Source organism: Aethalodelphis obliquidens, unplaced genomic scaffold, assembly GCF_003676395.1.
Source record: "Aethalodelphis obliquidens isolate GAN/ISIS:26980383/991018 unplaced genomic scaffold, ASM367639v1 scaffold8, whole genome shotgun sequence".
In the NCBI taxonomy this organism is placed as follows: domain Eukaryota; kingdom Metazoa; phylum Chordata; class Mammalia; order Artiodactyla; family Delphinidae; genus Aethalodelphis; species Aethalodelphis obliquidens.
This window is the reverse complement of record NW_020837952.1, coordinates 38,689,514-38,710,277: the sequence shown is the minus strand read 5'-3', so window position 1 is coordinate 38,710,277 and position 20,764 is coordinate 38,689,514. Positions and strand designations below refer to the sequence as shown.

At 44.0% G+C, this 20,764-nt stretch overlaps 1 protein-coding gene across 1 annotated transcript in view; it reads right to left on the bottom strand.

The window, feature by feature from the left end:
- PLXNC1 (plexin C1) overlaps nt 1-20,764 on the bottom strand; it is a 141,906-nt gene that overhangs the window by 46,145 nt on the left and 74,997 nt on the right. The window contains exons 10-17 of the mRNA XM_027107196.1: nt 16,006-16,145; nt 12,238-12,417; nt 9,549-9,636; nt 6,352-6,555; nt 6,050-6,235; nt 3,582-3,684; nt 650-751; nt 250-353 (exon numbers count right to left, since the gene is read on the bottom strand). Of these exons, the coding sequence (XP_026962997.1) occupies nt 250-353; nt 650-751; nt 3,582-3,684; nt 6,050-6,235; nt 6,352-6,555; nt 9,549-9,636; nt 12,238-12,417; nt 16,006-16,145 (1,107 nt within the window). The remainder of the gene's footprint in view (nt 1-249; nt 354-649; nt 752-3,581; nt 3,685-6,049; nt 6,236-6,351; nt 6,556-9,548; nt 9,637-12,237; nt 12,418-16,005; nt 16,146-20,764) is intronic.

The window sequence follows — 20,764 nt, the reverse complement described above, 5'->3', positions numbered from 1 at the left end:
TTGTGTCCCTCCTAGGTTTTTGTTACTGGACAACGAGTAATTGCCAGTGACCCATCACTGCTTTATACCCTAATCAATCCAATTAATGGTTATCCTCCTCCCTGCTCTGCTGAGATTTAAGCCGTTATTCTGTACCAAGCACATTATCTACCGCTGCCTTGGAAGGAAACACGGTTTTTGACAGTAGCAACAAGCACCTTCATTATTATTCAAGACTCAACCTTAGGAATATGATCGATGCTCTTTTACCTCAGGGAAGAAAGTTCTCAGAGCAAAATGTTTGTAGTCAAGGAAGGGAACAGTTCCAAAACTATCAACCACATCCAATTTATCCATCTGCAGCTCAGCAAAGCCTGCAAAACAGAATCCCAAGAGCAATATTTTAACTCAGAAAACAATGGATAAGATCTTCTGCTGTTTTGTCTAACACGGAGTATGACCTTGGTTTTCATTAAAGAAGAAACAGTAGATAATTACTTGGTTGGCTGCAGAGAAGAGCTGAAATAAAACACAAAGCCAGGCCTAGACCCTGCTGTTCAGTTGTCTTCTATACAAACAGCTCTCATTACTGTGGCTGGTTCCGTTTAAGGGTTAAAAAAAAAAAGGGGGGGGGGGCTTGTTTTTCTACAAATAAAATTTTGGAGCCTACCGTCACGTATCTCTTTCCGGAGCTCGCTCTCCAGGAGCTCCAGCTGTTGGCTCTGTTTGCGACTCAGTTCCTTCGATTTGTGCCTGGTCACTCCCACAGCCGCTGTGGAGACAGAGATCCAGCATGAGACTGACAAAAAGGAAAACAGAACCAACCTGTACAGTCCTTTACAGAAGAGGCGGCGGAGGGAGAGCGAGAAAGGCTAGCCTGGAAGAGGTGGAATTTCTAAGAAGAAAGATTCCCAGTGAGGGGTCACTCTACAGATGAAGATGCTCAAATGCAACAGAAAAACCCCCAAAAACCCCTACTCATCTTCAAAGTAAAAATCTAAATCCAATAACCTTCACTTGGAACCAAAGATCCCAGCTGGCTGAAAAGGAATGAAACAAGCCAAGTTTCCCTACAGCCACAGGCCACTTAATATTGTTCTGTTCTTTTTTAATGTTTCTAAACATCCCTAGAGAAATAAAGTTGAGCCTTAAATGCAGAAAAAAAACCCCACACATCCACAGTGAGTTACATGGGCCAAACTTGCATAGATCAAATGGGGTGACAGGATGAGTGGTCCCCAGTGAACCCTTGTATCTGGATATTGCTTCTTTCTCCACTTCATTTTGCTTCTAACTATGCTGTAGATGCAGTAAACCGAACAAGTGCGGCACTCGGGTTCATGTCCCCGCTCTGTCATTAACTAGCTGTGCGACCTCAGGGAAGTTCCTTAGCATCTCTGTGCCTGGCTGCCTTATCTAGTAAAGTGCCTGCCTCCTCGTGACACTGACAGGATTCTAGGAGGTAACTCACAGAAAACATTTAGATCTTATTTTTAAAAAAGCATATGTAGCAATTGTCAACTCTCATTATTATTCTCGGAAGTTTTTCCTCTTTTAATAGAAATTTCATGATAAAAGGATCCTGCTAGATGTGAATGATGCTGGAGGAAACAAAATTCAATACAGCTGTGTGCTGGACCACTTCATAAAGTCAACAGTCTTAATCATAATGTGCATCATGTATCTTCAAGAGAGGGTGGAGCAGGCAGGGATTCTCAAATTTGCTTGACTGTGGAGCCCTCTTTCTAGGAGCATCACTTGGGACTGCTGGCACTCAGACCACCCTTTAGGCAGCACCAGCTCACTGCCTGAAAACGGAGCTAGCAGGCCACGTCCACAAAGCAGTGAGTTTTTCCTGGCTGAAATCTCCAAGGGAAGCTACAGTGGGTGTTTTGTAGGTGGCAGCCTTAGGCCAGGTGTGTATAGTGTTTTCACTAATGATGTGATCGATGGTCTGAAGAGTACACTTACTCAAGCTGCTAAGGGCACATGCCTCCATGGAATCATGGTAAGAAGGGGAGGAGAATTTTAAACAGCTTTGCAGATACCAATGAAACCAAAAGTGATGTGTCAGATGGAGCCCACTTCACCTGAAAGAGCATAAACAATCTCTACCGACAAAGTGAAGGGAGAGGAATGAAGATTCGCAGAGAGCCCAGGAAGAGATCAGAGGTTTCTGGGCAGTCACAAAGTAGATGTGACTCCATGATGAGACTGCTCTACCTAGAGCTGCCTGACAGCAGCGGATTCTCAAAATCGAGCTCAGCGTTTAGAATTTACAAGTAATCTTATTTGAAGCCAGCACCGGCCAGGACTTTATTAAAATATCAGGCCCAATTCTGGATTCTAGCTGCATTAGGAGTGGTGGATAACTTGGAGAGAGCTTTAAAAATACCTGAAATGATCATCAACAGTACAAAACAGGGTCTCTGCAAAATGAATTCATTCCATTAGGCTAGTTAACAATACACACAAATCCTTCCTTCACTGGACTGGGAACTAGCCGAGAGAAAGGACCAGGACTGAACTCATCGTCCCTAAGTCCAAAGCCTTGCACAGCTATCAGCAACATAACAGGTGCTCAATAAACGTCAGGTAAGTGCGTGCAGGGATAGATGAATGAGTGAGTGAGTGAGTGAGTATACGGAAGGAGACCTTAGCAACTATTAACCGAAAACCATTAGAGAGGCGATGCCTGCATTAAGTCAAGGAATATGATGGGCTCCATAGCTTTGGAGGAGAGTTCTCTTTTTTAAGGAGGACAAGAGGAAACAGACTTAAAATGAAAAGCAGCTCAGAAACAGAGGTCAAAAACTGAATGGCTACAGGGACCAGGTCCTCAGATGAGGTAAGTGGCCTGGGTGGAGACAGTAGGGAGTGGTGGAGACTATGACAAAAGCTCAGTGAACACCTGCCCTCTCTCTTGGGGTAGCTGCTCCTCAGCTCCAGCAAACTGATATTATGGAAAAATTAGGATCCAATGATCCAGATCTTTCAAATTTTCAAGAATCGCCTAATTTTAAAATGTTGTCAATTACTTCAAATTTTTAAAAATGCTACGTGGGCCAAACAAAACACATCGGTTGGCCAGATTTCACCCAGTGAGCAACCACCATGGGATCACTGTGCTTGGATGAGCCTTGGAACATTTTAATAGATGGTACAGATCACACTTCCAAAACACAGTTCTGCCAGGGAAGACAGGGCTGGGGTAGGGGTGAGGGGCGGGGTTTGCTGGGATGAGAAGGCAGGATGAGATGACCAAGTCTTAGAGCCCCAAATCCCAGAGGAATTCTGAGGAAATAATGTAAATGGGACATTTGTCATCACAATTCACAGGTTCAGGGAAGCAAAGTGGATTATATTTCTCAAACACCAAGATACCAACCATCTTTGTAATCCAGCCTTCTATCAATGAAGCATCCTAAAAAATGTTTAGAAAGCCCTCCACGTGTACCTATTAGTCTTTTCCCAAAGTTTTGATCTGGGTTTTCATCCATTGATACTTAACTGAAGCAAACAGCCCCTGAAGGCTGAAAGCCTTCCTGCCTGCCGAGGCCCCAGGGAATAATTTCTCTGACAAAATTAAACAGGGCACTTACCAAAAATGACAATCACTAGCAAGACAGGCAGCCCAATCAGAAAATACCAAGTGGAAATAACCGATTCCCGCTCGACGTACAGTTCCAGGTTTCCCAGTTTGACCTAAGGGGACAAAGAGGTGGGGTCGAGGTGGGGACCACATCTAGGTACACAATTTTTCCCCCCAAATGGTTTTCTCCAAGATACAAAAAGAGGTGGCAAGCTAGGTAGGATATCCGAGTTCAAGTCCCGTCTCTGGGCAGATTAGCTATGTGAATTTCAGCCAATCAAGAACATTCCCTGTGCCTTGGTTTCTGGATTCAGCTCCAATCAGTTGAAGGGCTAGACCCACAGATTTTACACTTGGGTCCTCTTTGCCCTGGGGGTTTTAAACTGCAGGAATGGGGGCGATAAAGAGATAGTAACCTGTGGGTAAGACACCCTCTTACCCCTGGACTAAGGAAGTAATCCAACTTTTTAACCTCTTCTACATCTTGTGTTTTCTTGATGGGCCTATTTTGAAGGAAGCATTCTGTGGGAAAAACCAGTTTGGCAATGCTGCCAGGATGATCCCTGAGGGGCTTTTCCAATTTTAGGTTTTGATTATAAAAGTTTGTAAAACTTGTAAAGGGAAAAACTCTATATCAAGCCTTATTTTTGCATTGACATACATATAAGTATTGAGGAACATTACCATCCTGGGAGCCACGGCTGCCCCTGTGGAAGTATCTGTGCAAAGTGGCTAGAGTGCAGACTCCGGGCCCAGACAGCCCAGGTTCTAAGTCCCAGTCCAGAGAATGAACCCGGGCCCTCGGCAGTGAGAACACGAGTCCTAACCACTGGACCGCCAGGGAGCTCCCCCTTGCTGTCCTTCCCAGCTGTAGGAGCTTGCGTGAGTCACCTATCCGTGCAGCTCTCACCTTCCCCATCTCTAAAATGGGATGCTGTTACGCCTCTTCGGAGGGTTGTCGTGAAGATGAAACGTGCCGGCATTTGTTTGTAAGCAAGTTCCTGGCACTCCCGCTCAGAGCTCTCCAGCGGACTCCTGGAGCTCAGAGCCAAGTCCCCACAATGACCCCCAATTGGCTCTCCACGCTCCCCCTGTTAATGCTCTCACCTCCTTGGAATACTCCCCGCCTTGTTCCTTCCACTCCGCCACACTGGTCTCCTTGTTGCCCTTTAACAGCACCAGGGAGGCTCCTGACCCAGGAACTTTGCAACCTGTGGTTCCCTTTGCCTAGAACACTCTACCCCAGATGGCCCACAGCTCATGCCCCTCGTATCCCTGAGGTCCTGATTCAAACGTCGTCTTTACAGGGAGCCCTTTTCTGGCCGCCATCGTAAACCTTGCAGCACTGCCCCTCACCTCCTGCTTCATTTTTCTTCATAACAGTTACCACCATCTAACACATCTTCAATTTATTTTCTATACTACCTGCCTTTTTAGGTAAGATCCATAAAGGCAGATATTTTGGGGGGTGGGGGGGGGGTAGGCAGGTCTGTCTTCTTCTCTGCTATGTCCCTATGTCCCAGTGCAGGCACTCGGGAACTAGTCCTGGATAATGAAGGGTGCTACCATTTGCTCTTCTCAACTAACCAGACACGTGGGATCCCTTGTGAGTTTAGTTGCTGTTATTCATTTTATAATTATTATGACCCTCTTTACCGTACAACAGACGGACCAAGGGAGGTTCAGCTAAAGCCAACTTATTTAAGGCCACACAGCTATTAACTGGTGCAGCTGAGACACAAACACATTTTGTTTTGCCTTCCAGTTGATGTTCTTTTTTCTTATCCTTTACCCAATTACTTATGACTCTAGATCATAAAGCATTTTGGAGGGGGGGATATAGACTGTGCAGAGTCTCATATGGCATGAATACTATAAACGGAGGTTTCTAATATGTTTCCCTTCACCACGGTCTCCTGTCTTTATTGTGGGACATAAATATACCAGTGATGGGACGGACCCTCAAACATGTCTGGGAAAAGATTAAATGCAGTGAGTCTGACTTCATGGTGGAGGAAGCAGCCCATGACCCCTAGATTATCTGGTCCCCATTAGACTCCACTGCCACTTTCAGTGTGCCAGGGAAGCCCCCATTCTGGGTATCTGCCAAGACATGCCACCTCTGCGTTTGGGCAAAGAATGACAGCTCACTCGTCAATGGGTCTAGAGATTCTGCTGCAGATGCTGCGGTCTAAACGTATGGCTAGAACAAAAGCTATCAAGACTCATTAGTGTCATAAACAATGGTGTGCTCAGTGCTTTGACATTCCAATGGCACAGGGATGGGTTCTGCAAGCTATTCTGGAGGAATAGCGTTTGGGCCTACAATACCACCTTTGTTTATCTTCACTGAAAGTGAAGATCTAACGATCCATAAAAGATTCTATTCTGGCTTCTGGTTTAGCCAAGGAATCCCCCCTCCCCCCGCCCCACACCAAATAAGGTAAAACTGACGGGTAGGACTGTCAGGCAACCTACGCGAACTTTCTTGGAAGAGGTGGCGATGCTGTTTGCCGCAGTGATGCCTTTAATTTTGCAGAAGATGGTGGTGAGATCTTGATTTCTAGTAATATTTTCAAAACTGCAATTTAATTGCTCATTTTCTCCATGAAAGAGAGTAATTTCAATGTCTTTCTTGGAAATGTTGAAGTTATCATTTTCTTTCTGTGAAGAACAAGGTGAAGATGAAGAAGTCGAGGCGTGTGTGGAAACTCACAAACATAAGACACCTTCCCTGTGGAGGGGAGCACATCCTCCCACCCGAAATGAGAGAGACATACTTGAATTTTGACTTCCAATTCTGTGTCCACCTCAGGCTCAGCCCGGTACCCTGTAAATCTGGGGTCGTCAAGGTACTGCAAGCTTCCACAATCCAAGTAGGTCTCCTGGACCCTGAGCTTCACAGTGACATTTGTACGCCCTTTTGAACTCTTTAAACTGGGGGCTAAAAATCTGCAGTGAGTCGCCATACAATATTCAGAGACCTGAGGGAGAAGGAAAGAGCATTTTGACAGCTTCATTAATGAATTTCAGCTCTGGGACTGAAGAGCTAAGTGACCTGGGCAACTGAACCTCTCTGTGCCTCTGTTTTCTCCTCTGTAAAATGGGGATAACAGCATACCCACCTCATGGGGTTGAATTAACTCTAAATTAAATGAGATGAGGTCTCACTAAATTAAATGAGAATATCCATGCAAAAATGCTTACAAATCCATGCAAAAGAGCACTCAACAAATGCTAATATGATTATTAATATTATTAGTAATAATGAAAGAAGAAGGTGATACAATAGGAAAAAAGGGTACTCGGAAGAGAAGTCAGCTAGAGAAAGGGGAAGACTGCACCAACGGGCCTGTGTGTCCTTCAAGACGTCAAGGCTGAGTCCTGGGAAACTACAGGAAGGGAGGAGCCAGTTCTTCGGCAAGGCTGGCTGCAGGCTTGCGTCTGCTGGCTCAATCACTCTGTGTTGGCGAACCCCTGTGCTTTAGCAGAAATCACTAACCACAAGAGGAAAAGGCTTTGCAGGCCTAACAAAAAGTAGAGGAAAACAAAAGTAAAAGGGACAACACAGCTCCCACGAAAGAAAGAGCATGAAGATGGGAAACCACGCAGAAAGGGTGGCCCACTTTACAGGCTTATTTAAAACAAACAAGCGAACGTAAATACTGTCATTTTCAGGTGTGCAGAGAGTTGGGCAGAGAAAGCTGCTGGGAGAGGGGAGGTTGACAAACGTTCTCAAGAAGAGCAGCTAAGGCTCCTAAAAGGAAATTTGCCAGATGGGGATTTTTCCTCTATGTTATTTGCTGTCTAACTAATGTTGGAATTTTAAAAAGAGGGTAGGAAGAAGCAACAGGTGGGAAAATCTGATGAAAGGCACTGAGATGTGGACAAGCAGAACCTCCCTTCACCTTTAACGCCTTTCCAAACGACGGCCCTGAATCTCTCATTCACATCTCTGGCGACATGAAGAAAACCACAAAACCCACTGCCTCAGCCCTCTCAACAGTCGGAACCCCAGCAGGCTGGCTTTCTGCTGAAGACGCCTTCTAGAAAGATTCCTGGTGATAGGGTCACCCTAACCTCATTCTCTACTCTCTAAATTTCCATACCAGTGTCATCCGAAATGCTCTTTTTCTCTAGTTTCTGAGCAACTTCTTGGCCACCTTCACTGGCCATCTTGTTTTCTTTCACTCCTTAAAATTAAGCTGTTTGCAAGATTCCATCTCAGGCGCTCTTTTCTTCTTCCTTTGTGCCCCCACTCCCAGGATGTCGTTCACATTCTCCTTCTAACGACCACGCTACAAAGATGACCCGTCATCTCCCCACCATCCCTAGATACCTGCAAGAGCATCCTTATGGGTCTCCCAGGCTTTTTTTCAGTTACTGCCTCTCCATACGATCCTATGCACCATCGCCAAAATCATCATCATCAAGGGTACCTATCCTCACGTCACTCCCTGCTCAAAGATCTTCAATCCCTCCCCACTGCCTACAGAGTTAAGGGCAGACTTTTCAGTCTGATCCTCTCTTCCGGCCCAGCGTGGCTTTGCAGCCGTCCCTCTGGCTCATTCCCGACCCATCCTCTCGGCTCCAGCAGAGCAGGACTCACCAATATTCCCATCAGGGGCCTGTGAGTGAGTGTCTCCTCTGCCCCCCTGCTTCTACCTGCTCATACCGCTCCACTCCACAGACATGCTGAAATCTGCTCTAGTTTAATTTCTCTTTCATGTGAAAACACACAGTGGGGTATCTGAGCTGGAAGGGAACCAGAGGACCTAGAACTTCAACACGGCCTGTGCGCTCAGCTTTCCATCCCAGTGTAGATTACCCGTCTCCCTCGGTGAAGGCAGCGTGACTCTCTTTTTTACCTTTTGTCCCTGCAGCCAGGAAAATGTTTGGCCCACAGTAGGTGCTCAGTGAATTCTACTTGATATAGGGACAGCACTGGGGAGGGAGAGCAAGTTCACTCACAAATGCAGGCAATGCCTCTGGTAAGAGGGTCAGTCTCTACGAACCACTCAACAGGATGTGTTGACATCATGGAGATGGGGCCTGGAATCAGATACAACATGAGGCTTGGAACTGGCTCTGAAGGGTGTCAGGACTCGGACATGTGTATGACAAGGATCTAGGAGGACTTAGGAAGGCCTCCTGGACCAAGACCTGAAGCCACCCTGGTTCCAAGCGGAGGCCGGGTCTGTGGCCACTAACATGCCTGCCAGCTTTGGCAGGTAGTGGTCCGGCTGGGCCTCAGAGAGGCTGTTATCTTCACATCTCTCATGAAGGAGGGACAGAAAGGGGAAGAGAGAATGGGGAGAGCCTTCGAGAAGAGCCTAGAAGTGCACTCAGAGGCCCCGACTTGTCTCTGAAGTTCATCATTTCCCACAACGAGGCCCGTGTGTGAATCGTGTTGGGCTAAGAACTAAGTGGGGCTGAGGGCCAGACCCCTGTGCGGGGACAGGAAAGGCAAGAGGAGGTGAGGTCAGAAGGAAGGCACCAAACCAGGTCAAAGAGACAAGGGCAAGAGAAGGAGAAGCACTTGACAGCATCTCTGGGACTTCCACAGGTCACCTCACCTCTGAACCACAGCGTGCTCTGTGTGGTGGGACCACTACCACCTACTCTCCACAGGAATGCTCTTCCTTCCATCACACCTCAGCCACTCACAAGGCATTCTCACACGTATTCACAAACACTGTCTCATCAAGGTGACTTGTTACACAGGGAGGAGATGGCAGGTCTTGTCGTATCACCTCTCTTCCCTCTGTGCCACACCTCGAAACTCTCAACTCCAAGTCTGAGGTCTTATTATTTCCATTATAGTACAGATGGTATTTATTATAGATCATGCAACAGGTAAAAGCTTATGACAGCACAAAGGCACAGGAACAAAAAATATACCCCCACATATCTGAGTGAGATGAAAACAAAATCATCCTTGAAAATAACTATTATTACAAAGCAGCTGAAGACTTACATTTATGTTTCCTTTTAGCTCGTGTGAAATGATTAAGTTGTCAATTACATCAAAATTTCGACCCATGATGGTTATATTTTGACCACCACTGCAAGGCAAAAAGCAATGAGAGGAGTTTCATAGATAAACACACAGGCATTTTGCATTTATGAATAAAACCATCCATTTATTCGTACTCAATATTAAACTCAGTTATGTTTGAGAGCAAATTAATAAATTCTAATTTCAAACGCACGACAGCTTAAAAAGTCTTTTCATGATACTGACAGTTTTTAAGATACATAAATATAAAAATTGAGGTTGGATCCTGTTTTAATTCTAAGAAAATGTCCAAATTCTTGTATAGAATTTTGAGTTTTGCTGTGTCATGTTTCCACATATAATTAGATCATCAGCTGTACCTTGAAAAGATTTCACTAAATAGAATTTTGTTTGATTACTGTTTAATCTATATGAAGACTTCAATCTAACAGCTTTCAAAATCAAACTCCCAACCTACCGATTATATTTTATGTAGGGAGACAGGGAATACTTTGGACAAGGTAAAATTATAAATGACATTATAAGTCTAAATTCCTATTGGTAAACCACATAAGTAACATTTATGTCCTATCTCTCTGAAACTAAGCCAAATAATTTCACATATTCTTAGCACATAATTGCATTTAAGCAACGTGGTCATTAGATGTGAAATAAACAGCTGTCCACAGCTCTGGCCACCCTTTCCCGTTCACATAGGTCACTAAGACGCTCATTCCAGGGGACAGGAGCCTGGATAGGTCAGCTCCATCGGCCAGCCGAGCCCATGATGACAAGACCAGGAGGTGGGCACGAGCAGGCCAATTTGTGTAGGGCAGAGGGACGACATTAAGCCCTGAACCTTCCACCCACAAGGGGGAAGAGCTGAGCTGGCCTCGTGCCAGCCTGTCACCATTACTAGAAAACCAGGCCGAGTGTGCTCCACCACCGGTCAGACTGCAGAGCCATGTTCTGCCAAGAGACACGGGCTCAGAATGTCACAGGTGACTGGACATTAAGAATCCTCATGTTGGGCTTCCCTGGTGGCGCAGTGGTTGAGAGTCCGCCTGCCGATGCAGGGGACGCGGGTTTGTGTCCCGGTCGGGGAGGATCCCACATGCCGCGGAGCGGCTGGGCCCGTGAGCCATGGCCGCTGAGCCTGCGCGTCCGGAGCCTGTGCTCCGCAACGGGAGAGGCCACAACAAAGAATCCTCTTATTTTACAACAAAGGAGAACACTGGTGGCTCAGAGCACAGCACCCTGGGCCAGACTGCCCCGAACCTGCAAGTTGTCTGAATGCTCCCCACCTCAGTTTCCTCATTGGCAAAAAGGGCTACTCATAGCGGACCCCTTAGGCTTGTGAGGATTTCTGAGTCAACAGATCGAACACACCAGGCATGTGGGGAGTGCCGCATCGATGTTTGCTTTTATTTATAGGAAGGATTGAGACCCACGGCAGAGAGTGCCATGCTGGAGCATTGGTTTGGACATTTCAGCTTTCCTCATGCCACCTTTACAGGCAGAATCGAAGTCCCAACACCCAGTACCTCAGCATGTGACTATATTTGGAGATAGGACCCTGAAAGAGGTAATTAAGGTTAAATGAGGTCATTAGGGTGTGCCCTAATGCAACACGACAGGTGTCCTTATAAAAAAAGATTAGGACACAGGCAAGCACAGAGGGAGGACCATTGTGAAGGCACAGACAGAGGACGGCCCTCTACCAGCCTAGGGGAGAGGCCTCAGAATAAATCAACCCTGGAAGCGCCTTGACCTTGGGCTTCTAGCTTCCAGAAATGTGATGCAATACATTTATGTGATTTAGCCATCCAGTCTGTGGCTCTTTGTCATGGCAGCCCCAGCAGCCTGATACATCCACCGCTCACTTCATCTTAAATAGGAATATCAGAAGTGATTTTCTTCTTTTCCTTTTTTTTTTTTTAAAACAAAGCTGCATCTGTAGTTTCACCTAGACAGTACTTTGAAAGTTAGCTTCATGCTGTGTTAGGAGGAGAAACTACCTTTAGGGTTATATTCTAAAATCTGAATGTGAATTTAAATTCAGCTAAGGGGGAGTTTTGTTTTTTTTTTTTTTTCTTAATGTAAGAGTCACCTGAAAAGAGTTTCTTTGGAATTTCCATCTCTCACTTAGGGTACATCTTTGAAATGTAGATACTGCTTTGCATTTAGATAGCTCCCAATATTTCCTCAAATTATTCAAAACAGCTTACTCTAAAGGTTATAAATTGAAAGATGTAAGAAAGAAGAAGCTTTGTGTCATGGGCAGGAATGAAATGTAATGAAGAGGGTTATGTATTTGTAACAGAAACCTAGGTTTAGTTACTACAATTGAACAAAAATTTTCAAATGCATAAGGTTTAATACGATCTGAACATAAACCGGAGTCTGAGCAAACATTTTAGCTGTGAGTTTCCCAGCAGCCACAGCTAAGAGTAAAACAAGATGTACTCATAGTGTTTACTGTGACAACGGAAAGCAAGCTGCTTATCAGGTATACCTTTGTTTCCTAAGAATAAATCCTACAGAGGAAATTCTGTGAGGAGAATTTCGATATGACAATTATTTCTGTATTTATTTGCGTGAAATCCATGATCTTTATGCATATGACCTTGTTAACCACAACAAGAGAAAAATATGCTCTAGAAAGTACCTGATCCAGGTGGTAGCAGGATATATGAGGGAACAGAGGGGCAGAGCGATATAAGACAAGTATCCCGCCGAAGAACAGCTCCCGCCGTCGAACTGGATACACACATCCTTCATTTCTTTTCGGCTTGATGGAAGAGAGAATTTCATATGGGTGTCATTTAGCACGTGGCTAACCTGTATCCTAGAAAGGGGTAGAAAAGAACTCTTCAGTGACACGGACCTTAGCGCAATTGATTACCCAAGGGGACAGGATATGAATTTCACTTGAACTACAACAGCTCCCAAACTATCGGAACAGCCGCAGGCAACTGCCGATTAATCAGGGTCCACTTACTCAGTATGGGTATTCTCTGGGGGCTGGGTTCCTCTTTCTTTTGTGCATTTTTATGTTTTTATTTGCATTTCCCTTAGAAGTGGGGAAAGAAGGAAACGTAACCCTTGCCTTTAAGAAGCCCTAATAGGAAGTGGAACGTGGACTAGGTATTAAAGTATACTAAGGAACTGTCATTAATTTTGTTGAGTATGCTAAGGCTATATGTTAGACATATATACTTAAGTATTGTACTTATGAGTGAAAGGATATGGTGAGATATCCTGGGATATGCTTTTACTTTTTTTTTTTTTAATTTTTAAAAATTTATTTATTTATTTTTGGCTGCATTGGGTCTTCATCGCTGCGCATGGGCTTTCTCTAGCTGCGGCGAGCGGGGGCTACTCTTCATTGCAGTGCGCGGACTTCTCATTGCGGTGTCTTCTCTTATTGCGGAGCATGGGCTCTAGGCGTGCGGGCTTTAATAGTTGTGGCACGCGGGCTCAGTAGTTGTGGCTCGTGGGCTGTAGAGTGTAGGCTCAGTAGTTGTGGCGCATGGGCTTAGTTGCTCCGCGGCATGTGGGATCTTCCCGGACCAGGGCTCAAACCGGTGTCCCCTGCATTGGCAGGTGGATTCTTAACCACTGCGCCACCAGGGAAGTCCTGGGACATGCGTTTAAAAACTCCAGCCGCCATCCTTCCTTCACTTCCAAAAATGCGGAGGAGACAGATGAAACAAAATTGGCAGAATGTTAAGTTTTGAAGCTGGAGGAAGGGTACAGAGAGGTTCGTTACACTCTTTTCTCTTGTGTATGATTGGAAATTTCCATGATGAAAAGCTTAAAAAAAGAGAAGTCCCAGTCAAGCACCGGGGCAGGGGTGTGGTAGAACCCAACCCCAGGCAGAGATGGGGATTCTGCTGTTCGAAGAGCAGAGGGCGCAAAACTCAAGTCCTAAAGTCCATGCCAAGAGCCCAGGGGTCTCAGAATCAATCAGCATCAGAACCAAGCTGCCTCCCGAGGAGCTCCAGACTGGAATTTAGCTGGGACTGTCCTAGGTGCTCCTGAAATCTGCAGAGTGTGCCCTCAACACCTTTCAGCAGTCAAAACAAAGCCTTCTACAACATTCCCTCTGTAACCTGCAGCTTCCTCTGTACATCCCGTCTACAATGAGCCTCTAAAGCGCAAGTCATGAAGATGGGGTTCTGTCTGAATAATGCTCAGTGTAATTACGCCACGTGAGAATCTATTATTATTACTTAAAGGCTACGTGCATGACTATCTACTTTAATGCACGTAGCCTTTAAGTAGTAATAACAGATTCTAACAATAAGGCAAATTCAAAAAAATTTGAGTCGGTTTGTACTTATACCACCTCAAATTTACATTCTAAGATTTTATATTCAGAGCGAAGCTCTAGGAAGTTCATTGTAAAATGGCTGATCGTTAATAGTCACACTTATTTATCAATGTTTGAAGGAGGCAGAAATATGGGTCCTTCCACTACTATCCTTATATTTTTCTCTTCAGAGTAATTAGGCATTAAAAAATACCATAATAAAAGAGGTTTAGGATTATGGCATGAACTCAGATATAGGATTAACTGGGTATTATGTTTACTGCTCATGAACTTGGGTTCACCACACAGATGTGGTTACTGAACTGCTACATGCAGAAAGGTCTCTCTTAGTCATTTAATTTAATAACTGCAGTATCTCAAGACACATTCGGAATTGGAATGAGAGCATAAACAGTCAGAAACACGGTAATGCTAGGAAAAACGACTTATTTTCCAGTGAATTTGATTGCCTTTCAGTGAACACACAGGTGTCTAACTTCACAGATTTTGCTACACAAAATGAAAGATTTTTGCAGGGGGGTATTTAGCCAGGATAAATGGTACAAAAATACCTGGGTCGCATAGATACAGCCACTAATGTGTGCTTGATAATTCTGGTAAATAGCAGAACAGAGCAGAGCCCCCAGTGAGCAGCTTTTTCCATCAAAATGACAGACATCCCAAATTTACTGCTAGGAGGGGAAGGGGGTGGCAGTTAAATGCAGCAAATGAATTAAAACAGAAAACTCAGTACATAAGTGTGGCAGATTCAAACACTGTACAAATCTGTTTCAGTAGTTAAGAACCAAAACACCACGCTTCAGTGGACTGTCTTCAGCGCGTTCCCACGATGAGAACAAAGTCAGTATTACACTTCACGTAGACTGCAACATCTTTTACTTCAACTTAGCTCACAATTATAAACACTAACAAGCAGAAAACTCAAATTATCTATTATGTTATTACTCTTAATTTTTTTTGCGGTACGCGGGCCTCTCACTGTTGTGGTGTGTCCCGTTGCGGAGCGCAGGCTCCGGACGCGCAGGCTCAGCAGCCATGGCTCACGGGCCCAGCCGCTCCGCGGCATGTGGGATCTTCCCGGACCGGGTCACGAACCCGTGCCCCCTGCATCGGCAGGCGGACTCTCAACCACTGCGCCACCAGGGAAGCCCTATTATGTTATTATTATTTTCTCTCTTTTTGTGGGGTAGCATTTGCACAAGAGTGTTAGTGAAATACTGAGATTTTCTTCTCTCAAAGCTTCATTGAAAGGATGTGTTAGGGGAAACAGATCATAGAAATAATGATGTTCAAATGGTACATTGACCAGATATTTGTGTTGGGGTGTTTTGTTTTCCTTCTTCTTTTTTAAATTAATGTATGTTCCACTGAGTTATTATTCGAGCCTGAAACCAATCCAATAAAGAGAAGCCCAAAAAGAATACAATGGGGGCTTCCCTGGTGGCACAGTGGTTGAGAGTCCGCCTGCCGATGCAGGGGACGCGGGTTCGTGCCCCGGTCCAGGAAGATCCCACATGCCGCGGAGCGGCTGGGCCCGTGAGCCATGGCTGCTGAGCCTGCGCGTCCGGAGCCTGTGCTCCACAACGGGAGAGGCCACAACGGTTGTTGAGAGGCCCGCGTACCGCAAAAAAATTAAAAATAAATAAATAAAAAAAATAAAAAGAATACAATGGATCAGAAAATTTCTTTTTTTCAACTGTAATACATTGAAAGTGTGGTCCTATTTTCCTGTAAAATTCCAAAGTGCTCAACTATTTTTCTAAGTGGATCATCTTCAAAATGATGTTTGCTACTCAAATCACTTGATTTTGTTCATGAAAACAAAACAAGACCCCAAGAGGCAACATCCTGGAATTATTGTATACTGAGATTTTGGGGGTAACATGGGACAGATTCTCCCACAATTAACTTTAAATGTGGTGCTTAAATTATTTCACTTACTGAAATTATGTTATATCAAATATGCAGACTAATTGGCTCAGATTGGCACATGGAAATAAATTAACTATATAAAGATTCTAATCACAGTGCTATTCCTTTGATGTAAGTTTTAGCTTTTCACTACTTTACGAAGAATAAATTACTCATATTTCAACTCACACATCCTTATCACAAGTACTGGTTCCTTTCAGGATCATTGTGATATTCGATGCCTGGGTAAAGTTTGCTCCCGTGACGATCACATTACTCTTCCCTAAGGTTGATATTTTCTGTGGCTCAATGGACTTAATGTAGAAGACCTATTGGAAGGAAAAGATTCAAACACAAGATCAAAGCTAAGAAATGGCACTGTTTGAAAAAATCTGTTTATGTGCTGCAGTTCGAAGAAATCACTGGGACATTACAACATTTTGCAAACACAAGCAGACAGTGTTTAATGAAATCAGTGAATTCAAGGGAGAGGGCTGAAGACTCATGTCTCTCAACATGCGACAGCATGAGGTCAAACCAATTAGTCTTTGTCTCACGAGACAGTTGAAAATACAGTTGAAGAGTCTGACATTCTGTCTGAAGAGTGAGCTATCACTAGAGTCTCAAAACTGCTCCCTGCCTTCCGGCCTCTGCAGGCTCACAACATAGCAAAATGAAGGAAAAGACAAGCAGTCCACTGACTGTAAGTCAGCACCAGACTCATCACTAAGTTGGAATAAATGTCATTCTGGAGAAATTTAATTCCCAAGAAAGCAGTTCCTAGTTTTTGTTTGTTTCAGTAGGCTATTTGAATCAAGGAGTATACTGCAGCGAAAAAAAAAATCTCAGGAAATCAACTAAGTCACCTAATATCAAGCAGTTGCATGCCTAAACCACTGGGGCCAACCATTTCCATTCTCTGGTTTGCAGATACCATCTTCTCTTTGCTACCCATTACAAGCTTTATCAGGCCTTTCTTTATCAAGAAAGTCTCCCTTGGAATCCCTCGTACCTGGGGCCCCATCTCATGTAGATTTATGCGCCTTACTTCTCTATTTGCAACGTTTACTCAAATTCTCCTTTTTGAAAAAGCCCTCTATTTGATGGCGAGAATCATTTTCCCTTTCAAAGACAAAACAATCCTGATTTCTTTCACTTTTCTCTACAGATGCCACTGTCTTTCTGATCATTTAGTAGTTGTTTTGTAGACCATTTCCAGAAAGTCTATGTTCTTCTACAATATGGACCAAACAGGACAAGATTCTAAGATTCTAGCCAATATAAAGCTCAGCAGATCTTTAGCATGAGTGAATTTTCATACTCGCACTCTTGATATTTGAAAACGACCCCCAGGTCCAGAGATGCTTAATCATGTGAAATTCGGCTTAAATCATAAACACAGAGTGTATCCACTTAGAGGATAACGTCTAGGAGGAAGCCACTTAAGGCACTGGGGGAGCCTTAGTCACATCCAGCACCTGCCTACCACCTGCTTCTTCAAGCAGCCCAGGGTCCTTTGCTCCTTTGTATGTATAATGCTCATCACGACGGACTTGCTGCACTGCTGGGGCTGCCCATCCTGCTGAAAGGATGTTTTATCATTCTGTTCCTTGAGAAACCCAGGTGCTATATGGTAAAGCAGTCACCATCACTCATTATCACTATGGATCAGTTTTGCAGATTGAGGTAAATTCATTGTTTATGTCATCACAGTAATGATGTAATACGACAGAGAATTGATCTCGGTGGCAGAATTTATTTTAATCACTTTAGTAAAGGACTTGAGCCCCGTATTTATAGAATCACGAAGGGCCCGCAAGGGTCACTTTAATTATGCTGTTAGAGTTGACTGCATTTTATGGGGGAAATTATCTGCAAGAGTGGTACTTGGAATGGGGGGGATTAGCGAAGACTTCAAGATAAATCCCTTGCAAATGCCAAGTGTGTGTTGGATAGCAAAAGGCTTACTCTTTGCTCTGACATGATGACAGCTAAGTGAACAGGTATTTGTTAAACACCTACAGGATCCCTAGGACAGCGCTAGGTGTTGTGGAGGACACATAACCTCTGCGTGCACTAGATCAGGGGTGGGCAAACTCCTGGATTTGCCTGGAGCAAATCAAATTCAGTCCGTTGCTCGTTCTTGTACAGCCTATAAAAAACTGTCAAAAGAAGAATAATATTCCATGACATGTGTAAACACATGAAATTCAAATTTCAGTGTCCATAAATAAAGTTTTTTTGGAACAGAGCCACGCCCATCATTTATGCACTGTCTGTCACTGCTTTTGTACTACAACGGCAGAGCTGAGTCTCTGCGACAGAGATCATGTGGTTTGCAAAGCCTAAAATATTAACTGTCTGGCTCTTTGAAGAAAAAAATCTTGCCAACCCCTGTACTAGAGGATCCACTGTCTTCTTAGGGAGGCAAGAGGCTTTATGTTAAACCTCAGTGCAGACTCACATTTATATCCAAGTCAGCTATGATTCTCAGGTTTCTTTGAAGATAGCCCTTCTCACTTCTTAGACTGTTGATGTCTGCTCACGCAAAATTTCAAACATGCCCAGTAAATGCTACTTCTTCGCTCTCATGAGAGGCTAAAGAGAGCCTTATAACTAACCTAAAACAGATTTTCTAAAGGGGATTATATTTTGCTCCTTAAACGGCTCTACAAATACCATCAGAGGACCCGCCACGTCATCTCATTAACTTTTTAAAAATAAATTTATTTATTTAATTTATTTATTTTTGGTTGTGTTGGGTCTTTGTTGCTGCACGTGGGCTTTCTCTAGTTGCAGCGAGTGGGGGCTACTCTTTGTTGAGGTGCGCGGGCTTCTAACTGCAGTGGCTTCTCGTTGCGGAGCACGGGCTCTAGGCTCATGGGCTTCAGTAGTTGTGGCACGTGGGCTCAGTAGTTGTGGCTCACAGGCTCTAGAGCCCAGGCTCAGTAGTTGTGGTACACGGGCTTAGTTGCTCTGCGGCATGTGGGATCTTCCCGGACCAGGGCTCTAACCTGTGTCCCCTGCATTGGCAGGCGGATTCCTAACCACTGCACCACCAGGGAAGCCCCACGCCTCATTAACTTTTTATTTCCTCTTGGGTAGAGACAGCTACTTCAAAAGGATTTGGTTTTAAAACCTTATTGTTTCGAGAAGTTTCCACTGGCTGTCTAGGATGGGATCCAGCCCTGGCCTATCTCATGAAAGCAGATGCTTCTTGTCTGCTTGCAAAGAGGGTCAGATTAGTTGTCCTTTGCTTGCTTGGAGAACCCCTTTTCATCTTAATAAGTGCAGTAAAGAGCTACCAAGGGGATCTCACTAAATAAACAGCACAGGTATACAAGGAGAAAAAAAAAAAAAACAGGGTTCTTATATGGCTGTACTACCTGGCTACAACAAGTCTTAGAAATAAAACATTTTCTATTTTTACTGATAAATATCCTTTAAAAATCTATTACAGACAAAAGGCCAAGAATGATCTCTCCACACACTCAACATTTTAGATCTATTTCTGTATTTTAATCAAAAATTAATTCACAACCCGAAATGAAGTAGCAGGTCCCATAAACTGACACATACAAGAGGTTAATTTAAAAACATAATCTAGCTTGATGCAAAGAGATAATTCCTTACAGCCCTACAGTGAAATTCCTCCCTCATTCTATGTCCAAGGATTTCCATTTATTTATCAAATCAAAATACCATTGGCTGTAACCCTTATCGCCCTGGGTTGCCCAGCAATTAACCTCAGAATAGTCCACTTCCTGTCAGTTACATTTTAAAGACTTAAGAGTTATTTTTAAACGGCTGCACAATTTAAAATTATTTCATAAAATACTATGAGCTCTGGTTGCTCACAAGTTTAAATCACTCCCTGTTTGGTATAAAAAAGCACATTAGAAACTGGCTAACTAGGTAATTACAGAATAGCCAGTTATTTTTATTTATTTTTAAAAAACAAAGTCATTATAAGACACTGGAAATAGCACAACCACTAAGAACTAGTTATCTTTGGAAAGGTCTAAGAGGATTACTCCTGACAGCAAGAGCACTTTTTGTGAAGTCTGACGTCAACACAATTCAAATTACCATGACATTAATGGAGAAACTACCACGATGATTGAAAAGAATGTATCTCAGAAAGAGGTACATTAGGAAGGCTCAGTTTATTAAGACCAAATTGTACTCTCTTATTCTGTTTCTTAAAAAAAAAATCTGAATATAGCAAAGCTCTCCATAGCCCTGGACCTGAATCAACACTCAGTAAAACATCTCTCAGATTCTCACTTGCGAAATTAGTTCAAACGGGACCGGATAAAAAGTCACATGAATTCAAAACCAGCTGGAAATCTGAAACCAAAGGACATTAGAGAGATGAAAGGTAGCACAACTAATTAAAGGAAAGTGTCCTGTAGGGCCCTACAGGGGTATTCGGTTCAGAATTATTTAACATCTTTATTAATGACCGAAAAGGACGGAAGTAATATATTAATGAAATGTATAAATTGAGAAGAGTGGTAACCAGCAGTGGAGATGGTAAAGTGTAAAAGGAGGTGAGACGTGGAAAGAAAACAGCAAAATACAATCCCGCCGAGGAAAAATGAAAGCGTTAAATAGAATGAAAAGGTTGTGCCCATCCGCTGCTCGGCCCCCAGGTGAATGCCCCTTGGTGGGGGCCCCGGGGACAGGTCCTTGGGAGACTGGAATGTAACTTGGTCCCAGGAATTGTCAAGAGTTAGAATGCCAACTGAGATGGACCTGGAGATAAGAAGGTGACAGACCAAGGCCCTGTGCAGAGAGATTAAGGCTTGCTTCTGTGACCTGGGGGACTTGAAGGCGAGGCTGCCAAGGCCAGTTTATAAAGTAGTTACTCTTCATCACTGAACTTCCCGAATGGGACTCCTGAGACCCGGACGGGGTGCCCAGGACTCTGTGACCAGGGAGGGTA